Genomic DNA, 23,468 nt, shown 5'->3' with positions numbered 1-23,468 from the left:
CTAATGCTGCCTCAGTATCAGCCGATGTTGATCCTCCCATGATCTTTAAGTTTTTGAGGCTATAGCACTGTACATAGCTAGCCAGCTAGCCTTAAACTCCTTCCTCTCGCTCACAACACAAGTAGTGAATGAACGAGACGCGAGGCAAACAATGCTCAAACAACGAGTGCTGGAGAGAGACTGAGGATCTGTGAAATGGCGGGAGGCTACAGCAGGATATGTCTACACATCACTTCATCCGCGTGGATTCAGCGCAGTGCTTGGCGTGTGGCAAATTCAAGTTTTGTTTTCTGGAACTTTCTGGAATTTTTCCCCGAATATTTTTGATCGGCGGTTGGTTGAATCTGCGGATACAGAGGGCCGACTGTATATATCTGCTACTATATATTATGGTCCTATGGCCTTAAAATTGGAAAAGAAAGAGAGAGAAAATAAGTTTGCTTTAAGTTAGAGACTGGATGAGGAAAGAGATGGGTAAAATGAAAGGAATTTCTCTTTCATTTCAATCTTTTTTTATGATTTTCAAATAAAGAATATACAAATCGAAAGAGTTTAACAAATAGATAATGTAAAAGACATAAACAGCAATAGTAAAAACGGGAAATATATAATATCAAAATCAAATAGGTAATATATTATGCTGTTATATATACAATGGTCAGAAAGAAATTACAACTCCTCATGGCAATCGTAAAAAAAGATTGGAAAAGAAAGAAAAAGAAAGATTGGGCAGTCCAATTGAGGATAAACTTTTAAAAAAAAGAAAAAGAACACATCCTTCCAGTCATTTCCAAACCTTCGTGGACAAGGATATTCTCCAAAGAGAATAAAGAAAAATAAATAAAGATAAATTAAATCATGTGAAAATATTGAATAAAGGGTTGCCAGACTTGTTCAAACTCAAAGGATGTATCAAATGTCCAGCTTCTAATTTTCTCCAAGCTTAAACATGACATGATGGAGGACAGCCAATAGAAAACAGTAGGCGGGTTAGATTCTTTCCAGTGTAGCAAAATAGCTCTCCTCGCCAGTAAAGTTGAAAATGCTATTACATGTTGGGCGGAAGCAGACACTTTGCTTGCTTCCTCTGGAAAAATCCCAAAAATTGCTGTAAGTGGATTAGGTTGAACATCCATACCTGTAGCTTTAGATAATATTCCAAACACATCCCTCCAAAGATTATTTAAGCTTACACATGACCAAAACATATGGGTTAGAGTAGCCACTTGTGCATTACATCTGTCACAAATAGGGCATATATTAGGAAAAATATGCGCCAATTTATCTTTGGACATATGGACCCTGTGTACTATCTTAAACTGAATTAAAATATGGCATGCGCAGATAGATGAATTATTGACTAAATAATAAATTTTACTCCATTGGTTATCTGAGAGTGAATGTTGAAGTTCTACTTCCCAGGTACGTTGAACCCTATCATTAGGCAATGTGTGGGCATTCATTAACTGTTTATAAATGATAGCTATTAATCGTTTTTGAAAAGGTTTAAACTGAAAAAAACATAAGCCAAATTTAAAGAGCAGGCCAAGGGGTAATTTGGTAAAAAATCACTTAAGAAATTGCTAACCTGTAAATACCTGAAAAAATGTGTATTAGAGATATTGTGGCGACCCATTTCCTGGCACATCCGAACCGGCTCACAATTAGATAGCCTACGGGGGTTTGCGAGCACAGAGCTTTGGAGCCTCTGCGCCATGGGGGGCAGGTTGAGGGAGGCTTAAAAGTGAGGTTGAAGATTTCGAATAAAGTTTTTTCCTTCGACTGCAGTTACCGACTCCGTGTCGTAATTTTAGCGCTGCGTGTAGCACACCGCTACAATATCATATTTATCCATTAACTGTGAAAAAGACATTAAACAGTCTTGTGAAAAAAACTAAAAAAGTTTTTATTCCCTTAATTTTCCATGTTAGAAAAGCCTTATCCAAAGTTGATGGTTTAAAAAAGAAATTAGAATAAATATTACTAGGAAGTAAAAAATCATTTAATTCAAAGAATCTACGAAATTGAAAGGAATTTCTCTGATAGGCTGGGGCCAGATTACAATACAACAGTTGAAATTATATCTGGTATTCTATTTAGTGGACTGAAAATGTCAACACCTCAAAGTTCAAAGTCAAAGAACATTTATGTCAACATATATAAACCTGAGATTTATTTTCTTGGGGGGATACTTAACAAATCTATAGATTAGTAACCAGAGCAGGACCAATGAAAGATCAACCAGAGGGCAGAAGACAATAAACTGTGCAAATGCAAATATAAATAATTAGCAATAGATCATGAGAACCGACATAATGAGATAATGCGTCCTTAAAGTGAGATCATTGGTTTTGGGAACATCTTAATGGGTGGGCAAATGAACGTACTTAACCCTTAGAGGCCTGTGACTAGGGGTGTGCCACAGGGATCAGTGCCAGGCCCTTTGTCGTTTGCCATCCATATATCAAAGATCTGGATGATAATGTGGTTAACTGGATCAACAAATTTGGAGATGACACCAAGACTGGGGGGGGTTTAGTGAACAGTGAGGAAGGCTATAATGGCTTGCAGAGGGATCTGCATCAGCTGGAAAAAATGGGCTGAGAAATGGCAGATGGAATTTAATGCAGACAAGTGTGATGTTTTGCACTTCAGTAGGACCAACCAGGGTAGGTCTTACAGAGTGAACAGTAGGGCACTGAGGTGTGTGGTAGAAAAAAGGCATCTGGAAACACAGGTACTTAATTTGTTGGAAGTAGTGTTACAGGTAGATAGCGTTGTAAAGAAAGCTTCTGGCAGATTGGCCTTCACACATCAATGTATTGAGTACAGGAGGTGGGATGTTATGTTGAAGTTGTACAAGATGTTGGTGAGGACTAATTTGGAACATTGTGTGCAGTTTTGGTCACCTACCTACAGGAAAGATGTAAATAAGGTTGAAAGAGTACAGAGAAAATTTACAAGGATGTTGCTAGAACTGGAGAATCTGAGTTAAAAGGAAAGACTGAATAAGTCAGGACTTTATCCCCTGGAGTGTAGAAGACTGAGAGGAGATTTGATGGAGGTATACAAAGTTATGAGGGGTATAGATAGGGCAAATGCAAGCAGGCTTTTTCCACTGAGGTTGGGTGGGACTGCAGCTAGCCATCATAGGTTAAGGGTGAAAGGTAAAAAGTTTAAGAGGAACACGAGGGGAAACTTTTTGGACATAGAGGGTGATGAGAACGTAGAATGAGCTGCCAGTGCAAGTGGTGCACGCAACCTCGATTTCAATGTTTAAGGGAAGTTTGGATCGGTACATGGAAAATAGAATAATAGGGGTTTGGAGGGCTGTGGTCATGGTGCAGGTCGATGGGAGTAGGCAGTTTCATAGGTTTCAACTTGGACTAGATGGGCTGAAGGGCCTGCTTCTGTGCTGTACTCCTCTATGACTAAGATCCCCAAGGATCAGAAAATAAACAGACCCGTGAGCCTTACTGTCTGTTCTGACGAAGAATTCTCCAACAGCAATGTTAACTGCTTCTACAGATTCTGTTTGACCCGAGCGTTTCTAGCTTTTTCTGGTTTTACTCTATGACAGGGGTTCTGTGCCATGGAACAAAACCATTAAGCAAGGGGTCCATGGACCCCAGGTCAGGAACCCCTGATCTATGGTAAAGATGAGTCTATAGTTGGTGGCGAATGCAGTAAGTTGCTCAGTGGAGGACAGATACTTCCCCTCTGCTGAGGCAATGGAAATATGACATGACAGGACGAAAATAGGACAGTTAGATGAACTGAACTCCAGATCTAGCCCCATTTCAGAACCCAGGACCAGTATCAGTTGCTCTTTTGTCAATACCAAGGGCAAAACACAATGGATCTCTCTCATCTAACCCAAAACAATTGGTGGTGTCACTCATCTGCTCAAACACTAGTATTCCTCACACCACTTCAATGATCCCACTATCCCACAATCAAACTGGGATCACAAGACACTGTAGCAAAATTAGGCCATTCAGCCCATTGAGTCTGCTCCACCATTTCTTCATGACTGATCCATTTCCCTCTCAGCTCCAATCTCCTGCCTTTTCCCATAATCTTTCACACCCTGACTAATCAAGAATCCAGCAATCTCCACCTTAAGTACATTCAATGACTTGGCCTCCACAGCCATTTGTGGCAACAAATTCCAGAAATTCATCGTCCTCTGGCTAAAGAAATCCCTCCTCATCTCTGTTTTAAATAGATGTGCCTCTATCTGAGGGTGTGGCCTCTGGTCTGAGACTCCCCTACTATAAGAAATGAAGCATCCTCTCCTCATCCACTCCATTGAGGTATTTCAACATTCAATAGGTTTCAATGAGATCGTCAACTAATTTTTCTGAATTCCAGTGAGTACCAGCCCAGAACCATTAAATGTTCCTCATGTGATAAGTCTCTCAATCCTGGAATCATTTTTGTGAACCTGCTTTAAACCCTCTTCAATGTTAGTAAGCCTTTTCTTAAATAAGGAGCCCAAAACTGCTCACAGTACTCCAAAGAGATGCCTCACCAGTGACTTATAAAGCCTCAGCATTACATCCTTGCTTTTATATTCTAATCTTCTCGAAATAAATGCTAACATTGCATTTGCCCTCCTCACCTCTGACTCAGCCTGCAAATTAACCTTTAGGAAATCCTGCACAATGACTCCCAAAGTCCCTTTGTACCTCAAATTTTTGAATTCTCTCTCCAATCCTTCTACCAAAGTGCATGACCATACACTTCCCAATTCTATTCCATCTGCCATTTGCCCATTCTCCTAAAATCCAAGTCCTTCTGTGGCCTCCCTGCTTCCTCAGCACCACCTGCACTTTCACTTATCTTCGTAAAATCCACAAACCTACCAGCTCCTGTTACCATCAGCTCCCCTGAAGTGTGGTGCCAGACTCTGCCTCAGCTCAATCGTCACCAAAACCCACACTTAAACCTTGCTTTATCTCCAGAGTTGGCTAATTCAGTATCTTACTGGGTGGCCTGACTCATTCAAACTCGCACAAATCATCCAAAATGCAGCTTCTTTTGTACCTGTCACATCAAATTCCATTTTGTAATCATCCTTCAGCCTATATCAACTTCTCTCACAATCTTCCTATCCTTTCACCTTCTCAGCACTCGCTTAACACATCTCCAAATGTAATCCTTCTATCTTTAGTTGCCTTTTCTAGGAGATTCCAACTCTAAGCACCCCTAAGCATTGGGGTGGCACTGGACTCTCTGATGGTGGTGTCTGAAAAGAGGATGCTGTCCAAGTTGTATGCCATCTTGGACAATGACTCCCATCCACTCCATAATGTACTGGTTAGGCACAGGAGTACATTCAGCCAGAGACTTATTCCACTAAGATGTAACACTGAGCGTCATAGGAAGTCATTCCTACCTGTGGCCATCAAACTTTACAACTCCTCCCTCGGAATGTCGGACACCCTGAGCCAATAGGCTGGCCCTGGACTTATTTCCACTTGGCATGATTAACTTATTATTATTTAATTATTTATGATTTTATATTGCTATATTTCTTCACTATTCTTGGCTGGTGCAGCTGTAACGAAACCCAATTTCCCTCGGGATCAATAAAGTATGTCTGTCTGTCTCTCATTCAACTTAAAAATTTCTGAAGGTTTCAGAAAGTTCAAAGTACATGTGTCACCATATACAACTCTGAGATTCATTTTCCTCCAGCATAATCCATAGAATAGTAACTACAACAGGATCAAGGAAAGATCAACCAGAGTGCAGAAGACAACAAATTATGCAAATACAAAGATAAATAAATTGCAGTAAATAACAAGAACATGAGATAATGAGATACAAATTCCTTAGAGTGAGATCATTGGTTTGGGAAACATCTCAATGGATGTGGAAGTGAGTGTGGTTATCCCTTTTGTTCGAGAGCCTTATAGTTGAGGGGTAGTAACTGTTACTTAACCTGGTGGTGAGAGTCTTGAGGCTCTTGTACCTTCTATCTGATGGTAGCAGTGAGAAAAGAGCATAGTCTGTGTGGTGGGTTTCTGATGATGGATGCTGCCTTCCTAAGACAGCATTTCATGTAGATATGCTCAGTGATTGGGAGGGCTTTACTTGTGATGTACTGGGTCAAATCCACTACCTTTTTGTAAGATTTTCCATTCAAAGGCTTTGGTGTTTCCATACCAGCCTCGATGCAACCAGTCAACACGCTCTCCACTACACAACTGCAGAAGCTTGTCAACGTTTTACATGTTATGCCAGATGCTGTGGGGTGGGGGACAGGCACACAGTCAAAACAAAGCCTTGCACCTTGAAGCTGGATGATTGGCCAATCCAGGACTCACCTCCTGCCAGTTGAGGACAAACGCACGAAGAGCTGATTGGTGTCTGGGACAACCTTCTGAACAAAAACCTGCTCCTCATCCCGGTCTCCAAAAGGGCCTAGAAAAGGGTAAAATCAGAGGAGTGGAGTGACCAGAAGTGAAGTGGGAGTGAGGATGGATGGAGTGGAGGAAGACATGGAGCTGCAATGGACGGTGGACAGACAAGTGAGGAGGTAGGGATGGAATCAGGGATCTCACCAATATCCAGTCCCGCCGAGCATCCTCCATGTCCATCCAAGTCTTCCAGGGAGAGTATTTTGAAGGAAGCAAGTGGAGTAGATCCTGGCTGAGTGGAGATCATTCCCCGGAACCTGGTCACAGTCCACGTTCGGACATGATTGTTATCAGCACACACTGTATAAAAGACACAATTGGGAGTTGATTCTACTGATTTGCTTGGTGAATTCCCCCTCTTTCCACTTCTGTAAAGCTTCAGCTCCAGCATTTAGACCATAAGATACAGGAGCAGGTTTAGGCCATTTGGCCCAACGAGTCTACTCTGCCATGTCATCATGGCTGATACATTTCCCTCTCAGCCCCAATCTCCTTCCTTCTTCCCGTATCCCTTCGTGCCCTGACCAATCAAGAATCTATCAACTTCTGCCTTAAATATACCCAATGGCCTTGGCAACACAGCTGCCTGTGACAACAGATTCCACAGATTCACCACTCTCTGGCTAAAGAAATTCCTTTGCATCTCCATTCTAAATGGACATACCTCTATTCTGAAGCTGTGTCCTCTGACCTTAGACTCCATCACTATAGGAAACATGCTCTCCACATCCACTCTATCTAAACCTTTCAAATTTTGATAGGTTTTAATGAGATACCCCTCATTCTTCTGAATTCCAGTGAGTATCGGCCTAGAGCCATCAAATGCTCCTCAAATGACAAGCCTTTCAATCCCAGAATCATTTTCATGAACCTCCTTTGAACCTCTCTGATGTCAGCAGTCTTCTCTCAGATATGGGGCCCAAAACTGCTCTCATTACTCCAAGTGAGGCCTCACCAGTGCTTTATAAAGCCTCAACTTTATATCCTTGTAATATATACATACTTTGATAATAAATTTACTTTGAACTTTGAAAATTGATTTCCTCGTCCAACAGGAAAAGCAATAACTACTAACCCTGGGTCATTTCACATATCCTTCCACAAACCCGGCTGGGTGCTTTCTTGCTTGAGGTACCCTTGTGTATCAGGCCAAATTTGGTGAGCTTTTAGGCTGACATGCTTCCCCAAACACCAGTGCATCTTGGAATTGGTCCGAGACTCCCCACCATAAGAAACATCCTCTCCACACACACTCTGTCAAGGCCTTTCAACTAGGCAAGGACCACACGCAGATGGTCAAAGGTGACCACTGAATGTTAAACCAATTAGTTATTTTCCACCCCTGCCAGGTACAAGGCTCCGGAGAGCCAATTCCTGCTCTGGCAGCAGAGGAGGAGATGAGGGACAGTGGACCTTGAGAGTCCAGGCAAATGCTCCAGTTTAGGATTACAGACCATCCAGCTGCTTGGACCTTGGGAACTCCTCACTCTCCTTCTCCAGCCCTCACCCTACGGAAGATGCAAGGACGTATTTTCAAAAACAAATGAAAATAACCAAATGGTACACAAAAGCAGTAGGCCACCATTCTCTTCACGTGCCAGTTCACTGTAACCCTCCGTTCCTTCATCCTTCACTATTTGCTCATTATCACCAGTGATCTGGCCTCCACCACACTCAGGGGCTGAGAATTCCAAAGAACCACCTCTTTGAGGAATCTTTGCACACCTCAGTTTCAAATTATTGGCTCCTTATTTTGTCTTCAAGGGGTGATGCCACAAAAGGACGGCGTCCATCATTAAGGATCCCCATCACCCAGGACTTGCCTTGTTATCATTGCTACCATCAGGAAGGAGGTACAGGAGCCTGAAGGCACACACTCAATGATTCAGGAACAGCTTCTTCCCCTCTGGACATTGAACCTATGAACATTACCTCACTACTTTTTCCTTGTGCACTACTTACTTAACATAACTAAATATATAACTTAACTAAATAACAACTACCTTGTGAAGCCCCTGAGGCCTCACCAGTATTTTATAAAGCCTCAATGTTACATGCTTGCTTTTATATTTTCAGTCTTCAGCAAATGAATGCTAACATTGCATTTGCCTCCCTCACCACTGACTCAATCTAAACAGTCAGTGGTGAGGAAGGCAAATGCAATGTTAGCATTCATTTGCTGAAGACTGAAAATATAAAAGCAAGGATGTAACATTGAGGCTTTATAAAATACTGGTGAGGCCTCAGGTGGAGTATTGTGAGCAGTTTTGGGCCTCCTGTCTAAGAAAGGATGTGCTGAAAGAAAGGGTTCAAAGGTGGTTCACGAAAATGATGCCAGGATTGATGGCTTGTCATATGAAGAACATCTGATGGCTCTGGGCCTGTACTCACTGGAATTCAGAAGAATGAGGAGTGACCTCATTGAAACCTATTGAATGGTGAAAGGCCTTGACAGAGTGGATGTGGAGAAGATGTTTCCTGTGGTGGGGGAGCCTATGACCAGAATCGAGGGATGTCCACTTAGAATGGAGATGAACTTCTTTAGCCAGAGAGTGGTGAATCTATGGAATCAGTTGCCATAGAGGGTTGTGGAGGCCAAGTCATTATGTATATTTAAGGAAGAGGTTGTTAGACCCTTAATTAGTCAGGGCATGAAGGGAGAAGACAGGAGATTGAGGTTGAGAGGGAAAATGGATCAGCCATGAAGAAATGGCAGAGCAGACTTGACAGGCCAAATGGCCTAATTCAGCTCCTATATCTTATTTACATTCTTAAAACCTTGTATATCTGAATGAAGCAACCCTCAGTTCTTCTAAACTCACAGCATTACAAACTCAAAGCATCCACCCTACCATGATATGTCAATTCAGGAACCTAAGCACGAGAAGAAGATCTAACAAGGAGAGACATACGCCTTACCAGAAATGAGATTACGTTCAGACAGTCGGATCTTGGTGATGGGGCTTCGGTGGACAGTGAACGTCTGGAAGAGCTGAGGACCCGATCCCACTGTCTCGGGGTGCTGAACAATCACTCGCACCATTCCAGAGCTGGTCCCGTATGCAATCTCAATCCAGTTCCCACTGTCACCTGCCACAGCAAAAAGGAATTCAGCTCTAACGAGTAACAAATACGAAGCAGCAAAGTGTCCCATGGAACTTTACAGGACTGCTCCCGGAAACTGTCAGTCCTCAAAGTGAGATGTCAGAAAAGCAAAAGCTGGATCTAAGGAGCAGAACCTACGTAAGGCAAGTCAAAGTGCTTTTATTCTCAAAATGTATAGACACAATTGTTCAATTGAATATCAGAGAATGTATGCAGTATACAACCCGAATTCCTTACTCTTCACAGACACCAATGAAACAGAGAAAAAAAAACAAAGAATGAATGATAGAATATATTAGAACCCCACAGTCCCACCACACACAAGCAGCAGAAAAAAATACAGCCCTCTCCCCACTTGCTCCAGCAAAAGCATCACCCCCCACCCACCAGGCAAGCAATAGCAAAGCTCCCTAGACACCATGATCTAGAATCCATCTAAACCTATTGTCCACCCCAACACTTTGACATCTCAAACAGCCCCCCTCCCTCACTAGCAAGGGAGAGATATCACCCTGCCACAGCGAGCGGGGAGAGCAACAGCTCACTGTTTCAATGTTACAATCTGCCGCATCGCTTGCCCAAGCCCCCACCTCAAAGACCCACAGTACCTGACTCACCATCACGTAAGCATCATGGAACCAATTCGTGGAAAACCTCAAACACCTAACCCGCGGAAAAAAAGAATAAAATTGCACAAACAGCAAAAGCTAGCAAACAACAGATAGAATACCAAACATCAAGCCAATAGTATTAAGTTTTGTTCAATTCCCCAGGCTGTGGGACCATTCTTCGCCAAAGCCACCCAGTCCACATCAATCGCCCCAATCAAACCGCTCAAAAAGAGTGAGAAAGAAAAAGAGAGTAACTAGAATCCAGGAACTCCTACAACATAAAATATAGCGGTAAACTACAGTAATTAGGATCCAGTTCACTGAATAATACACAAAAGATGCTGAAGGAACGCAGCAGGTCGGACAGCAGCTGTGGAGAGGAATAAACCGACATCATTCTGGGTTGAGGCTTTTCATCAGAACTGGAGTAGAGTGCTGGTTTAAGGTGGTGCTGCAGGCTCCAGGACGGTAACCACACCCGTGCTGAACTGATGCAGGGACTGCTTCAGCCTGCATGTCTGTGGACTCACTTTAACGTTCTAAATGCTATTTGTTTACTTCTATTGTTTGCACGATTTGTGTTCTTATTTTTCTCTCCGTACATTGGGTGTTTGTCAGATTTTTTTTAAAAATAGGTTATTTTCTGTTTCGCGTTTTGTGGCTGCCTGCAAGGAGACGAATCTCAAGGCTGTATAATGTAAGCATACTTTGATAATAAAAGTACTTTGAACCTTGGTATTGATCCAATTAAAACTGAAGTTTCACTGGACTTTAATGACTTTAAGTAGCAGCAGCACAGATCAGGACTCACTGGTCTTTGGGGTGAGATAGACGCTTAGTGCAGTAATGGCATCTTCAGATGGATCACAGTAAAGTTCTGTAACAAGCAAATCGTTGTCTTTAATCCGCAGGGGAAACTTCTGGACATCTGGAAAATCAAGCAACATAAACAGAATTCCAAGGATTAAGGAAAAGTCACCATAGAGGCTTCACCAGTTCACCCTAACGTCTCCCACTTCCTCTGCTATTGGTTCTCATTGTGTCGTTTTGCAAGGTGACACGTTACCAACTAGGTAGTCAATCAGAACAGTGACAATGAGGGATATGGACTATTTGACTAGGCAAACCTTACCTTCATCACAGTTATCCAGAAATGCCATTTATTCGAGGAAACGTGGGCAGTTGACGGAAGAATCCTGCCTCATTCCCCAACCTTTCTGTACAGATACTGTGCCTCACCCTTACACCCCTAATTTCACCCACCCCACACTCTGTCCTGTAAAAATAAGCTAACAATGAGACAAATCTTTGGAGGCCCCAACACACAGCATCCTGAAACACCCAGCACCACAGGAGATTGCAACAGGAAGTGCAAAGCATTGGGGGTGGGGTGGGCTGATGAAAAAATACTGTGTTGCCAGCTAAAAGGAGTGTGGGGGGGGGGTCAGGGAGCTGTGGGACAGTGGGGGGTTTGGAGAGCAGTGGGATAGTGGGGGGGTTGGGGAGCTGTGAGACTGTGGGGGGGGAAATTGAGCAGCTGGAGAACCATCATTTTGGAGAACATTCATTTCGGAGAGCTACTCACATAACATAACTATGTACATTTCCTATTGTTCTTCCATTACGTAGAATATCTTCTTTGCTTCACCTTAACACCACTCAGAATGAAACTTATGGAGCATATACTGCATCAAATTTGATTATTTTTTATGATTACTTCCTTCACAAATTTTCTAATAATTTCTGAGAAAGTTTGCGTAGAATTGTTTCTGTATGCGGGGTCATAACCCAGGGCGCATCCTGTGTTACACCTACCAATATAGTATATCGATCCGTTATTACAGCCAAGGATTAGCAGGGAGCCAGCAGTATCATAACTGTTTATTGGCACCACATCCTGAATCTGTGGGAGAAAAATGATTCAGAATGAGATTTAACATCACCAGTGCAGGTCATGAAATTTGTTGTATTTGTTGCAGCAGTGCAAATGCAATACATGATTAAATATTGAAAAAAAAACAAATTTTTAAAAAGTTATACATATAAAATAATTAAATTTGTAGTGCAAAAACAGAAGTAAAAAAGTAGTGAGGTAGTATTCACGGGTTCATTGCCCATTCAGAAATCGGATGGCAGAGGGGAAGAAGCTGTTCCTGAATCATTGACTGTGTGCCTTCAAGCTTCTGTACCTCCTTCCTGATGGTAACAGTGAGATGAGGACATGTCCTGGGTGATGGGGGGTCCTGAATGATGGAAGCCTCCCTTTGAGGCACCACTGCTTTAAGGCACCCTGGATACTACGGAGGCTGATACCCACAATGGAGCTGACTAATTTTACAACTTCAATCCTGTGCAGTACTACCCCCCACTCTATACCAGACGGAGATGCAGCCAGTTAGAATGCTCTCCACAGTACAGCTGTAGAAGTTTGAGTGTTTTGGTGACAAACCAAATCTCCTCAAAGTCCTAATGAAATATAACCACTATCTTGCTTTCATTATAGCTGAATCAATATGTTGAGATCCTCAGAGATATTGACACCCAGGAACTTGAAACTGCTCACTTGCTCCACTTCTGTTTCCTCTAAAAGGATCGGTGTGTGTTCCCTCATCTTACCTTTTCTGAAGTCCACAATTAGCTCTTTGACCAAGGCAAGCGAATGGAGGGTGGGGGGGGGAGGGGTCTACATGAATGCGAGCACTCCCAGACAGAGACACCAACAACTGCGCATTGAGGATGTCACCTTGACTGGTGATGAAACATCTACAAGCTAATGGCCAAACTTGGCGAACACAGCAACATCAGATGCCTCAACCCCAGCTACCAATGTATACAAGACCATATATTGGAGCAAATTAGGCCCATCAAGTCCACACCACTATTTCATCACGGCTGATCCAATTTTTCTCTCAGTCCCGATCTCCTGCCTTCTTCCCGTATCCCTCCGTGCGCTGACCAATCAAGAATTTATCAACTTCTGCCTTAAGTACACATAAAAACATGGCCTCCACAACTGCCTGTGGCAAAGAATTTCACAGATTCACCCTCTGGCTAAAGAAATTCCTCCTCATCTCCACTCTAAAAGGACACTACTTTACTCTGAGGCTGTGTCCTCTGGTCTTAGACTCTCCCACCATAGGAACCATCCTCTCCACATCCACTCTATCAAGGAATTTTAACATTCAATAGGTTTAAACAAGGTCACCCCTCATTCTTCTGAATTCTAATGAATATAAGCCCAGAGCCATCAAATGCTCTTCATATGACAAGCCATTACTCCCTGTATACCCATGACTGTGTCACCACCCACAGCTCCAATCTGCTAATTAAATTTGCTGACGACACTACATTGATTGGCCTAATCTCAAACAATAACGAGGTGGCCCACAGGGAAGAAGTCATCTCTCTGACACAGAGGCGTCAAGAAAATAACCTCTCCCTCAATGTCGCAAAACAAAGGAGCTGGTTGTGGATTACAAGAGGAATGGAGATGGGCTAACCCCTATTGACATCAGTGGATCTCTGGTTGAGAGGGTAAACAGCTTTAAGTTCCTTGGCTTCCATATCACCAAGGACCTCACCTGGTCTGTACACACCAGCTGTGTGGTGAAAAAGGCACAACAGCACCTCTTTCCCGTCAGACTGTTGAGGAAGTTTGGTAAGAGCCACCAAATCCTATGAACTTTCTAGAGGGGCACAAATGAGAGCATCCTAACTGGCTGCATCACTGCCTGGAATGGGAACTGTACCGCCCTTAATTGTATGACTCTGCAGAGAGTGGTGCAGACAGCCCAGCGCATCTGTAGTTGTGAACTTCCCATGATTCAGGAAATTTATAAGGACAAGTGTGTAAAAAAGGCCTGTAGGATCATCTGGGGTCCAAGTCACCCCAACCATAATCTATTCCAGCTACTACCATCCAGGAAATGGTACCGCAGCATAAAAGCCAGGACCATCCGGGACAGCTTCTTCCACCAGGCCATCAGACTGATGAACTCACGCTGATTTGAGTGTACTCTATATTACATTGGCTGTTCTATTTATTATAAATTACTATGATTGCAGATTGCACATTTAGATGGAGACGTAATGTAAAGATTTTTACTCCTCATGTATCTGAATGATGTAAGAAATCAATTCAATTCAATCCTGGAATCATTTTTGTGAATCTCCTTTGAAACATCTCCAGTTTCAGCACATTCTTTCTAAGATGAGGCCCAAAACTTCTCACAGTATTCTAAGAGAGGCCTTACCAGTGCTTTATAAAATCTCAACATTACATCCTTGCTTTTATATTCTAGTCCTCTCAAAATGAATGCTAACATTGCATATGCCTTCCTTACCACAGACTCAACTTGCAAATTAATCTCTAGGAAATCCTGCACAAGGACTCCCAAGTCCCTTTACACCTCAGTTTTTTGCATTTTCCCTCCATTTAGAAGACAGTCAAACCTTACATTTCTTCTACCAAACTGCATGACCGTACACTTCCCGACACCGTATTCCATCTGACCCTTCTTTGTCCATTCTCCTAATCGAAGTCCTTCTGTAGCCTTTCTACTTCTTCAGAACTACCTGCCCCTCCACCTATCTTCATATCATCTGCAGACGTTGCAACAAAACCATCAATTCCATCATGCAAATCATTGACATAAAATACAACACAACTGGTCCCGACATAGACCATAAACATAGTGGAACGTCACTAGTCACTGGCAGCCAACCTGAAAAGGCTCTCTTCATTCCCGTTCTTTGCCTCCTGCCAATCAGCCACACTGCTTTATCTTTCCTCTAATATATAAATATACGTTACCTGCCAGTGTTTGGTAACTGCATTCCACACTCCAACCCGCCCTGTGTGACTTGTTGCAATTAGCTGATTCCCCACAAAGAATAACCCTTCAAGAGGTGGTCCCAGTGCAAAGGTTCCTGCAGAGACAGAAGGATTCAAGATTCAAAGTACATCTATTATCGAACTATGTATGTAGTATCCAACCCTGAGATTTGTCTTCCCATAGATAGCCATGAAACAAAGAAAAACCATGGAACCCATTTGTAGAAAATTATCAAACCCCCACCCCACACGCAAAAAAAATTGCGCTCAGGGCAATTTAAAAAAGTGAAAAACACAGAACTTTAAACACAAAATTGAAAGAGTCCAGGCGTATTCAGTTAAGCTCAGTGTTCATTAACTGCAGGCTGTCCCGATTCAAAATTGCCCAGAATAGTAACAGAAAAATGGAGTGACCATAAACCAGAAGCACATCATAATGTGAAGTACAGAGTCAAATACACAGACTGTGTCGATTCAACTTTTTTTGACCCAGAACTCCGGCACCATCTTCTGAAAACACTGAGGGGGAGAGAGAGAGAGAGAGAGAGAGAGAGAGAGAGAGAGAGACTGTCTGAATGCAGGAATCTTCCTTCGGGAACAGCAAACGAGCGGGCGGGGAGGGGGGGGGGCGAGGGAGACCATCACGCACTGACACCTTCCTCTGGCAGCAACGAACGACAGGCTGGTAGATGGCTTTGAACACCTTCTCATCTTCTGCACATGTGCCTCAATGAATTCAATCTTCCATGGCAGTTTAATCAGCAAGAAATTGAATGGATCATGGGCTGCACCCTGACTCCAGGCTTCCTGACCTCAAAGCCACAAGCCTTACCAAGCACCCTCGGAGATAGCAAAGGGCCAGATCCCTCAAATGGCCCAAAAGCACACCAACAAAATGTAGATCGCAGGCTCCAACAGTAGCAGAACCACATTTGACAGAAAAAGACATAAAAGAAGTAAAAATAAGTAGTAGTTTTGTGACCCATCTGGAGGATGTCGCTCTTGGTCGTGTTGTTTGCTGGTGCCATCTTCTTCCTTCTTCCATATTGAGTGTAGAGCAGGATGCAGGAATTTTATATCCCCTTTGCTTGATCCTGATCTCTCAGATCAGACATGATGCAGCTCCCTTCCACCGATGCCCATCATGTATGGACATCAATTACCAAGACATCTGGCTCCCATTATTAGATATCCTATTGCTTCCCAACTACTACAGCCACCTGACCCTCCTCATCCAATTCATCAGGAAAGAGTGGGTAAGGACAGGGATGTCAGTGACCCCACTAATGTAACGATAACCCCTTATAACCCACGTGAAACATGAATTGAAATCCCCCATTACCAATCTCACTGCCACTGCCGCCCTCCTGGATGGCCCACAGGATAATCTCATTGCAGGAGGCCACGGCCACCATTTTGTCATTATCGCCGAGGGATCCGCCCATCACCTTGGCATTGAGAGCCACGTGCTCGATGACCCAGTCCAAACGTGGGCTGGAGAAAACCTGCTGCCAGCCTGACGATTCCTTCAATCTGTGGAAGAGAAAGTTCAGAAAAAGATCACAATGTTGAAGGTTGGGATCCAGGGGCCTGGAGACTGTATCCACATGAGGAAATAAAAGCTTCTTCACACAGATTCGTTCCCACTTCAAGAGAATCAGTCTAAAAAGCTCAATACCACAAGGATGCATTGGCTCTATGTATGAATAATACAGCTAATCCCCTTCCTGTATCCTCTCTCATTAGCCCTGAAAACTCCTTCAGATAATTATCTAGCAAACCTCTCGACTAAACTTCCTCCACCAGTCCCTTCAAGGTAGTCGTCACTCACCGTTATTTAAAAAAAAACAACTTTCCTGAAGTCAGATTTGGTTCTTCTGCCAATCACTTTTATTCCATGTCTCCTAGTGCTCGGCTCCACCACCAGTGAGAATGAGAATCACTCTGTTCTCTTCTGTCTATCTTACTTACAGCTTATAATTAAACTCTATCATCCCTAAACACTTTGACAGGTCTCTTCAGCAAGACAAAATGTGGCCCCCAGGCCACACTGTACACGGCACCATTAGCAAGTTTGCTGACGATACTAAATTACTGGTCTCATTAACAGTGAAACAAATTACAACAAATTACAAGGAGAACTCTATCAGTTAGGGCGGTAGGCTGAGGGACGGCAAATGGCTTTCATTTTGGACAAGTGTGAGGTGATGCATTTTGGACACTCAAACCAGGGTAAAACCTTTACAGTGAAGGACAGTGCACTGGTAGGTGCTGTGGAACAGAGGGACCTGGAAGCACAGATCACTGCAAATGGCCGTGTAAGTATACAGGGTGGTGAAGAGGACAATGAGGTGTGCTATCCTTCATCGGTCAGGATATCATGTTTACGAGTAGGTGAGGTTGCGTTGCAGTTACATAAATCATCAATGACACCAACTTGGAGTTTTGGTCACCGTGTTAGTGGGAAATTGTTCAGTTGGTGAGGGTGGAGAAGAGTGAGAGCAATCATAGCCTAAACAATCTCTCCTTGCCTTGTGCATCTTTCTGCACTTTTTCGAGCACTGCCATAACCCTTCGACAAGAGTACTGAATAAAAGTGCATGCAGAATTCTAAGTCTGGCCTCACCAAGGACCTGTCCAGACACAGCATGATGTCTCAGCTCTTCCGCTCAATAGCTTTGAAATCAAACACAGTCTATTCACTTATCTCCTCATAACTGGAACATTCCGGGCAACACCTCACATCCTTCCTATAACATGAACAAGTAGAAAGGCACTGAACACTCCAAGTGTGGCCATACCGATGTTCCATGAAATTGTACCCCTCTTGTATTCTATGCGTTGGCTAACGGGGCCAGATTCTCATCTGCCTGCTTCATCACCTCATCTAGCGGTGTTACCAACTTCAAAGATGGAGGTTCCTCTGTTCCTCAATATTCCCTGGCATTTCACTCACATTCTCTGTTCTATCTTTATCAGATCTCCAAAAATAAAGGGAAAACAGAGGTCCATGAGCCAGTCCTCATTGGAGGATCAGAGGCGAGGTTAGCAGCTTTAAATTGCTGGTGTTACAACTTCAGAGGTTCAGTCCTGGACCGAACATGTAAGTGGAATTGCGAAGAAAGCAACTTCCTTAGGAGTCTGCGGAGATTCAGCATGACATCTAAAACTTCCATGGATGTGTAATGGAGGGTATTGACTGACTGTATCATGGCCTGGTACATAAAATCCTACAGAAAGTAGTGGATTCGGCCCAGTACATCCCAAGCGTTGAGCACATCTTCATGAAACGCTTTTGTAGGAAAACATCAGAGATCCCCACCACCCAAGTTGCTGCTGCCATCAGGTAGAAGGAACATGAGCCTCAGGACTCGCCCTACCTAGTTCAAGAACAGTTACTATCACACAACTCTGTGTAAAAATATTGCCCCTCGTAACTTCTTTGAAGTTACACCCCCTCACCTTAAATGTATGCTCTCTGGTATGAGGCATTTCAACCCTGGGAAAAACATACTGTCTGTCTACTCTATCGATGCTTCTCATGATCTTATAAACCTCAAAAAGATCTTTCCTTGGCTTCCACCACTCCAGAGAAAACATCTCGAGTTTGTCCAAGCTCTCATTATAGCACGTGCCCTCTAATCTCTAGCCACTTCCAAGGAGCTATTAACTTGGATCCCAAGATCCCTCTCTTCATCAACACTGTTGAGTGCCTTACCTTTAACAGTGTACTGTCTCTTTACATTTGACCTATCAAGGTGTAACACTTCATAATTGTCTGGGTTAAACGCTATCTGTCATTTCTCATCCCATCACTACAACTGATCTGCATCCCACTGTATTTTTTGCCAGTCTTCTCCAGTCTCCACACCACCACCAATCTTCACATCAAGATACAGGAGCAGAATTAGGCCATTTGGCCCATCAACAGCATCTGCAAACTTGCCAATCACCCATCTACATTTTCATCCAGGTCATTTATATACATCAGAAACAGCACAGGTCCCAGTATAGATTCCTGTGGAACACCACTAATCACAGACCTTTAGCTTGGTTAAGTCCTTTTGACTGGTACCCTCTGTCTTCGATGGGCAAACCACTTCTGAATCTAAATGGCCAATTCACCATGGATCCCAAGCATCTTAACATTCAAGATGAGATCATCTAAAAACCATATTAAACAACATCTACAGCTCTACCTTCATCAATCAACCTTGTCAAAGTCAAATTGGTAAAAAACAACTTGCCCAACACAAAGCCAAGCTGGCTCTCTCTAATTACTGCAACACACACAAGATGCTGGTAGAACACAGCAGGCCAGGCAGCATCTATAGGAAGAAGCACTGTCAATGTTTCGGGCCAAGACCCTTCGTCAGGACTAACTGAAAGAAAAGATAGTAGGAAATTTGCAATTTCACTGAACACCTACCCTCTGTCTGCCAGAGAAAGCAGGATCTCCCAGTGGCCACACATTTTAATTCCATGTCCCATTCCCATTCTGATATGCCTATCCATGGCCTCCTGTACTGTCAAGATGAAGCCATACTCAGGTCGGAGGAGCAACACCTTATACTCCGTCTGGGTAGCCTCCAACCTGATGGCATGAACATTGATTTCTCTAACTTCCATTAATGCCCCTCCTCCTCTTCTTACCCCATCCCTGATTTATTTATTTTCCCCTCTCCTTTTTTCTCTCTCTCTGCCCATCACTCTTTGCCTGTTCTCCATCTCCCTCTGGTTCTCGCCCCCCTCCCCCTTTCTTTCTCCCTAGGCCTCCCATCCCACGATCCTTTCCCTTCTCCAGCTCTGCATCCCTTTTGCCAATCACCTTTCCAGCTCTTAGCTTCACCCCACCCCCTCCTGTCTTCTCCTATCATTTCAGATTCCCCCCTCCCCCTCCTACTTGCAAATCTCTTATTATCTTTCCTTTCAGTTAGTCCTGACAAAGGGTCTCGGCCCAAAACATTGACAGTGCTTCTCCCTATAGATGCTGCCTGGCCTGCTGTGTTCCACCAGCAATTTGTGTGTTGCTTGAATTTCCAGCATCTGCAGATTTCCTCGTGTCTCTCGAATTAGTTTTGGTTTTCCAAATGTACATAAATACTATCCCTAAGAATTGTCTCCAATAACTTCCCTATCACTGACTTGAGACCCGCTGGTCTATAGTTTCCAGGATTATCCCTGGTTCCCTTCTTGAATAATGGAACATTAGCCACTCACTAGTCCTGCAGGACCCCATCTATGGCTAGACAGGACACAAAGATATTGGTCAAGGCCCCAGCAATCTCTCCTCTTGCCCCTCTCAATAACCTGGAGAATACCTCATCAGGATCTGGAGGCTCATCCCCTTTGAGAGACTCAACACTACTTCCTCTTTTACCTCAAAATGCCCAAGCATATCACTACGCTCAGCACTGATCTCCTTAACCGCCACGTTGTTCTCCTTCATAAATTATGATATAAATTACTCATTAAGGATCTCACCCATATCCTATGCATCCAAACAAATATTTCCACCTTTATTGTTGAGTGGCTTTACCCTCTGCCCCTCTCCCTAGTTGTCCTCTTGCTCTTCATCTACGTATACAATGCCCTAGATTCTTGCATGTGCCAAAAATTTTTAATGCTCCTTTCTGGTTTCCTAGTTCCCCCGTTTGAGTTTTTCCTGGCTTCTTTATAATCGCCCATGGCTCTGTTTGATTCCAGCTTCCTGAGCTTTACATACTTTTCCTTTTGCTTCTTGACTCTCTCAAAATCCAAGGTTATTTCACCCAGCATCCTTGTCCTTCGACCTGACTGGAACATACCTGCCCTGAATTCTGCAGTTGGCCTTTAAACACCCTCCACATGTTAGATGTGGTCTTGCCCAACAAGTTATTCCCAATTAACTCCCTCTAGTTCCTACCTAATGCCCACGTAATTTATCCTGCTCCAATTTACTACTCACCCATAACATCCATTTTTATCCTTAACTATAGCTGTCTTAAAATTTAAGGAGTGGTGGTCACTGCTCACCCACTGAAAGCTCACTCACCCAGCCAGGCACATTACCCAACACCACATCCAGTACAGCCCCTCCTCTTGTTAGACTACCTACATATTGATTTAAAAAAACCCTCCTGGATGCACCTAACAAATTCTTCCCCACTGAAACCTCTTGCACCGAGAGGGTCCCAGTTTATATTAGAGAAGTCGAAGTTCCCCACGACAACAACCCTGTTGTTTTTGCATCTTTCCTTACCCTGCCTGCATATTTGCCCTGGTGGCTACTGGGAGTTCTGTAGTACATTTCCATCAGAGTGATTTCACCCTTCCTATTCCTGAGTTCTACCCATATAGACTCAGAGGACAAGCCCTCCAGCATCTCCCCTTTGAGTGCAGCTGCAATATTGCCTCTGATTAGTAGAGTTTATTGAGAAGTACAGCACAGAAAAAGGTCCCTTGACCCATTTAGTCCATGCTGAACAATTTACACTGCTTACTCCCATCTACCTGCACCAGAACCTTATGCCTTCATACCATTATCATCCATGTGCCTGTCCAAACTTCTCTTAAAACATTGAAATTGAGCTCACATGCACCACTTGTGCTGGCAGTTCATTCCACATTCTCACCACCCTCTGAGTGAAGAAGTTTCCCCTCATGTTCCCCTTAAACTTTTCATCTTTCACTCTTAACCCATGATCTGGTTGTAGTCCCACCCAACCTCAGTGGAAAAAACCTGCTTGCATTTACCTTATCTATATCCTTCATAATTTTGTATACCTCTATCAAATCTCCCCTCAATCTTCCATATTCCTAAAAATAAAGTCCTAACTTACTCAATCTTTCCTTATAACTCAGGTCCTCCAGACCCAGCAACATCCTTGTAAATTTTCTCTCTGTACTATTTTCAACCTTATCTAAATCTTTCCTGTAGATAGGTGACCAAAACTACACATGATACTCGAAATTAGGCCTCATCAATAACACCCCAACTCCAGAACTCAATACTTTGATTTATGAAGGCCAATGTGCCAAAAGCTTTCTCTATGACTCTACCTGTGACGCTACTTTCAATGAATTATGGACCAGTATTCCCAGATTCCTTTGTTCTACCACTCCTCCATTCTACAAGCCATTAGACTTATAAATTCACATGTTTGTACATTGTAACGGGGTCTTAACGCAAAGATCTCCACTTCCTCACATTGCGGGATGGATGTAAGATTTAAATAAATTCTATTCTATTCTCATTGCTCTACTGCTCACTCTATAACTTCTAGCCTGATTGGTCCTACCAAAGTTCGAAACATCGCACTTGTTTGCATTAAATTCCATCTGCCATTTCTCATCCCATTTTTCCAGCTGGTCCAGAACCCTCTGCAAGTCATGATAGCCTTCCTCACTGTCCACCACACCTCAAATCTTGGTGTCATCCGCAAATTTGTTGATCGAGTTAGCCACGTTATCATCCAGATCATTGATATAGATGACAAACAACAATGGAGTCAGCACCGATCCCTGCAGCAGTCCATAAGTCACAGGCTTCCAGCAGTGCAACAACCTCACTTTTACCTCCCTCTACTTGTTACTAAAATATTGAAACCTGAGATATTAAGCACCATTTCCTATCCCTCTCTCAACAAAGTCCCTGTCATGGCTACAACATCGTAGTTCCATGCACTGATCCATGGTCTCTCATTACCTTTACTCATAATACTCCGAGTATTAAATTACACTCACTTCAAAGTATCAGTCCATTAGATCTATTAGTAAACATGAAGTACACTGTAGATGCTGTGGTCAAATCAAACCTACAAACAAGCTGGATGAACTCAGCAGGTCGGGCAGCATCCGTGGAAACAAGCAGTCAACTTTTCGGGCCAAGACCGGAGGAAGGATGCTGCCCAACCTGCTGAGTTCATCCAGCTTGTTTGTACGTGTTCATCATATCTATTACTTTGCTCCAGCCTATTTTTACTGGATCTGACATCTACCTTTCACTTCATCCTGGTGCTCTGGTTCCCAGTCCCTTGCTAAACTAATTTAAACCCTCCCAAGTAGCACTATTGATCCTCTCGGCCATAATATTGGTTTCCCTTCATTTCAGGTGCAACCTGTCCCCATGTACAGGTCACCCTTACCCCACAAGAGGTTCCAATTATCCAACAACCTGAAACCCTGCTGCCTGTTCCAGTTGCTCAGCCACTTATTCATGTGCACTATCATCCTATTCCTGCTCTGACCAGCATGACGTACTGGGAGTAATCCAGAGATTATTACTTTGGAGGTTCTGCTCTTCTGTCTCTTCACTAACTCCCTACACTCACAGCCCAGGACCTCATCCTCCTTTCTACCCATATCATTGGTAGAATGTGCACCACGACCTCTGGCTGCTCACCTTCCCTCTTGAGAATCTTCTGCAGCTACTCTGATACATCCCGGATCCTTACACTTGGAAGGCCCTTAGTATTACCAAGGATCTCACCCATCCATCCAGCATTCTCT

At 43.4% G+C, this 23,468-nt stretch overlaps 1 protein-coding gene across 1 annotated transcript in view; it reads right to left on the bottom strand.

Annotated features, from left to right (window-relative positions):
• The window catches only part of shkbp1 (SH3KBP1 binding protein 1), a 50,401-nt gene that overhangs the window by 5,707 nt on the left and 21,226 nt on the right, over positions 1-23,468 (bottom strand). The window contains exons 9-15 of the mRNA XM_059984963.1: positions 16,321-16,511; positions 14,958-15,073; positions 11,960-12,047; positions 10,956-11,072; positions 9,348-9,518; positions 6,573-6,728; positions 6,336-6,432 (exon numbers count right to left, since the gene is read on the bottom strand). Of these exons, the coding sequence (XP_059840946.1) occupies positions 6,336-6,432; positions 6,573-6,728; positions 9,348-9,518; positions 10,956-11,072; positions 11,960-12,047; positions 14,958-15,073; positions 16,321-16,511 (936 nt within the window). The remainder of the gene's footprint in view (positions 1-6,335; positions 6,433-6,572; positions 6,729-9,347; positions 9,519-10,955; positions 11,073-11,959; positions 12,048-14,957; positions 15,074-16,320; positions 16,512-23,468) is intronic.

Source organism: Hypanus sabinus, chromosome 11, assembly GCF_030144855.1.
Source record: "Hypanus sabinus isolate sHypSab1 chromosome 11, sHypSab1.hap1, whole genome shotgun sequence".
Classification (NCBI taxonomy): Eukaryota; Metazoa; Chordata; class Chondrichthyes; order Myliobatiformes; family Dasyatidae; genus Hypanus; species Hypanus sabinus.
Note: the sequence above shows the minus strand (reverse complement) of the source record. Positions and strands in the feature narration are given on the sequence as shown.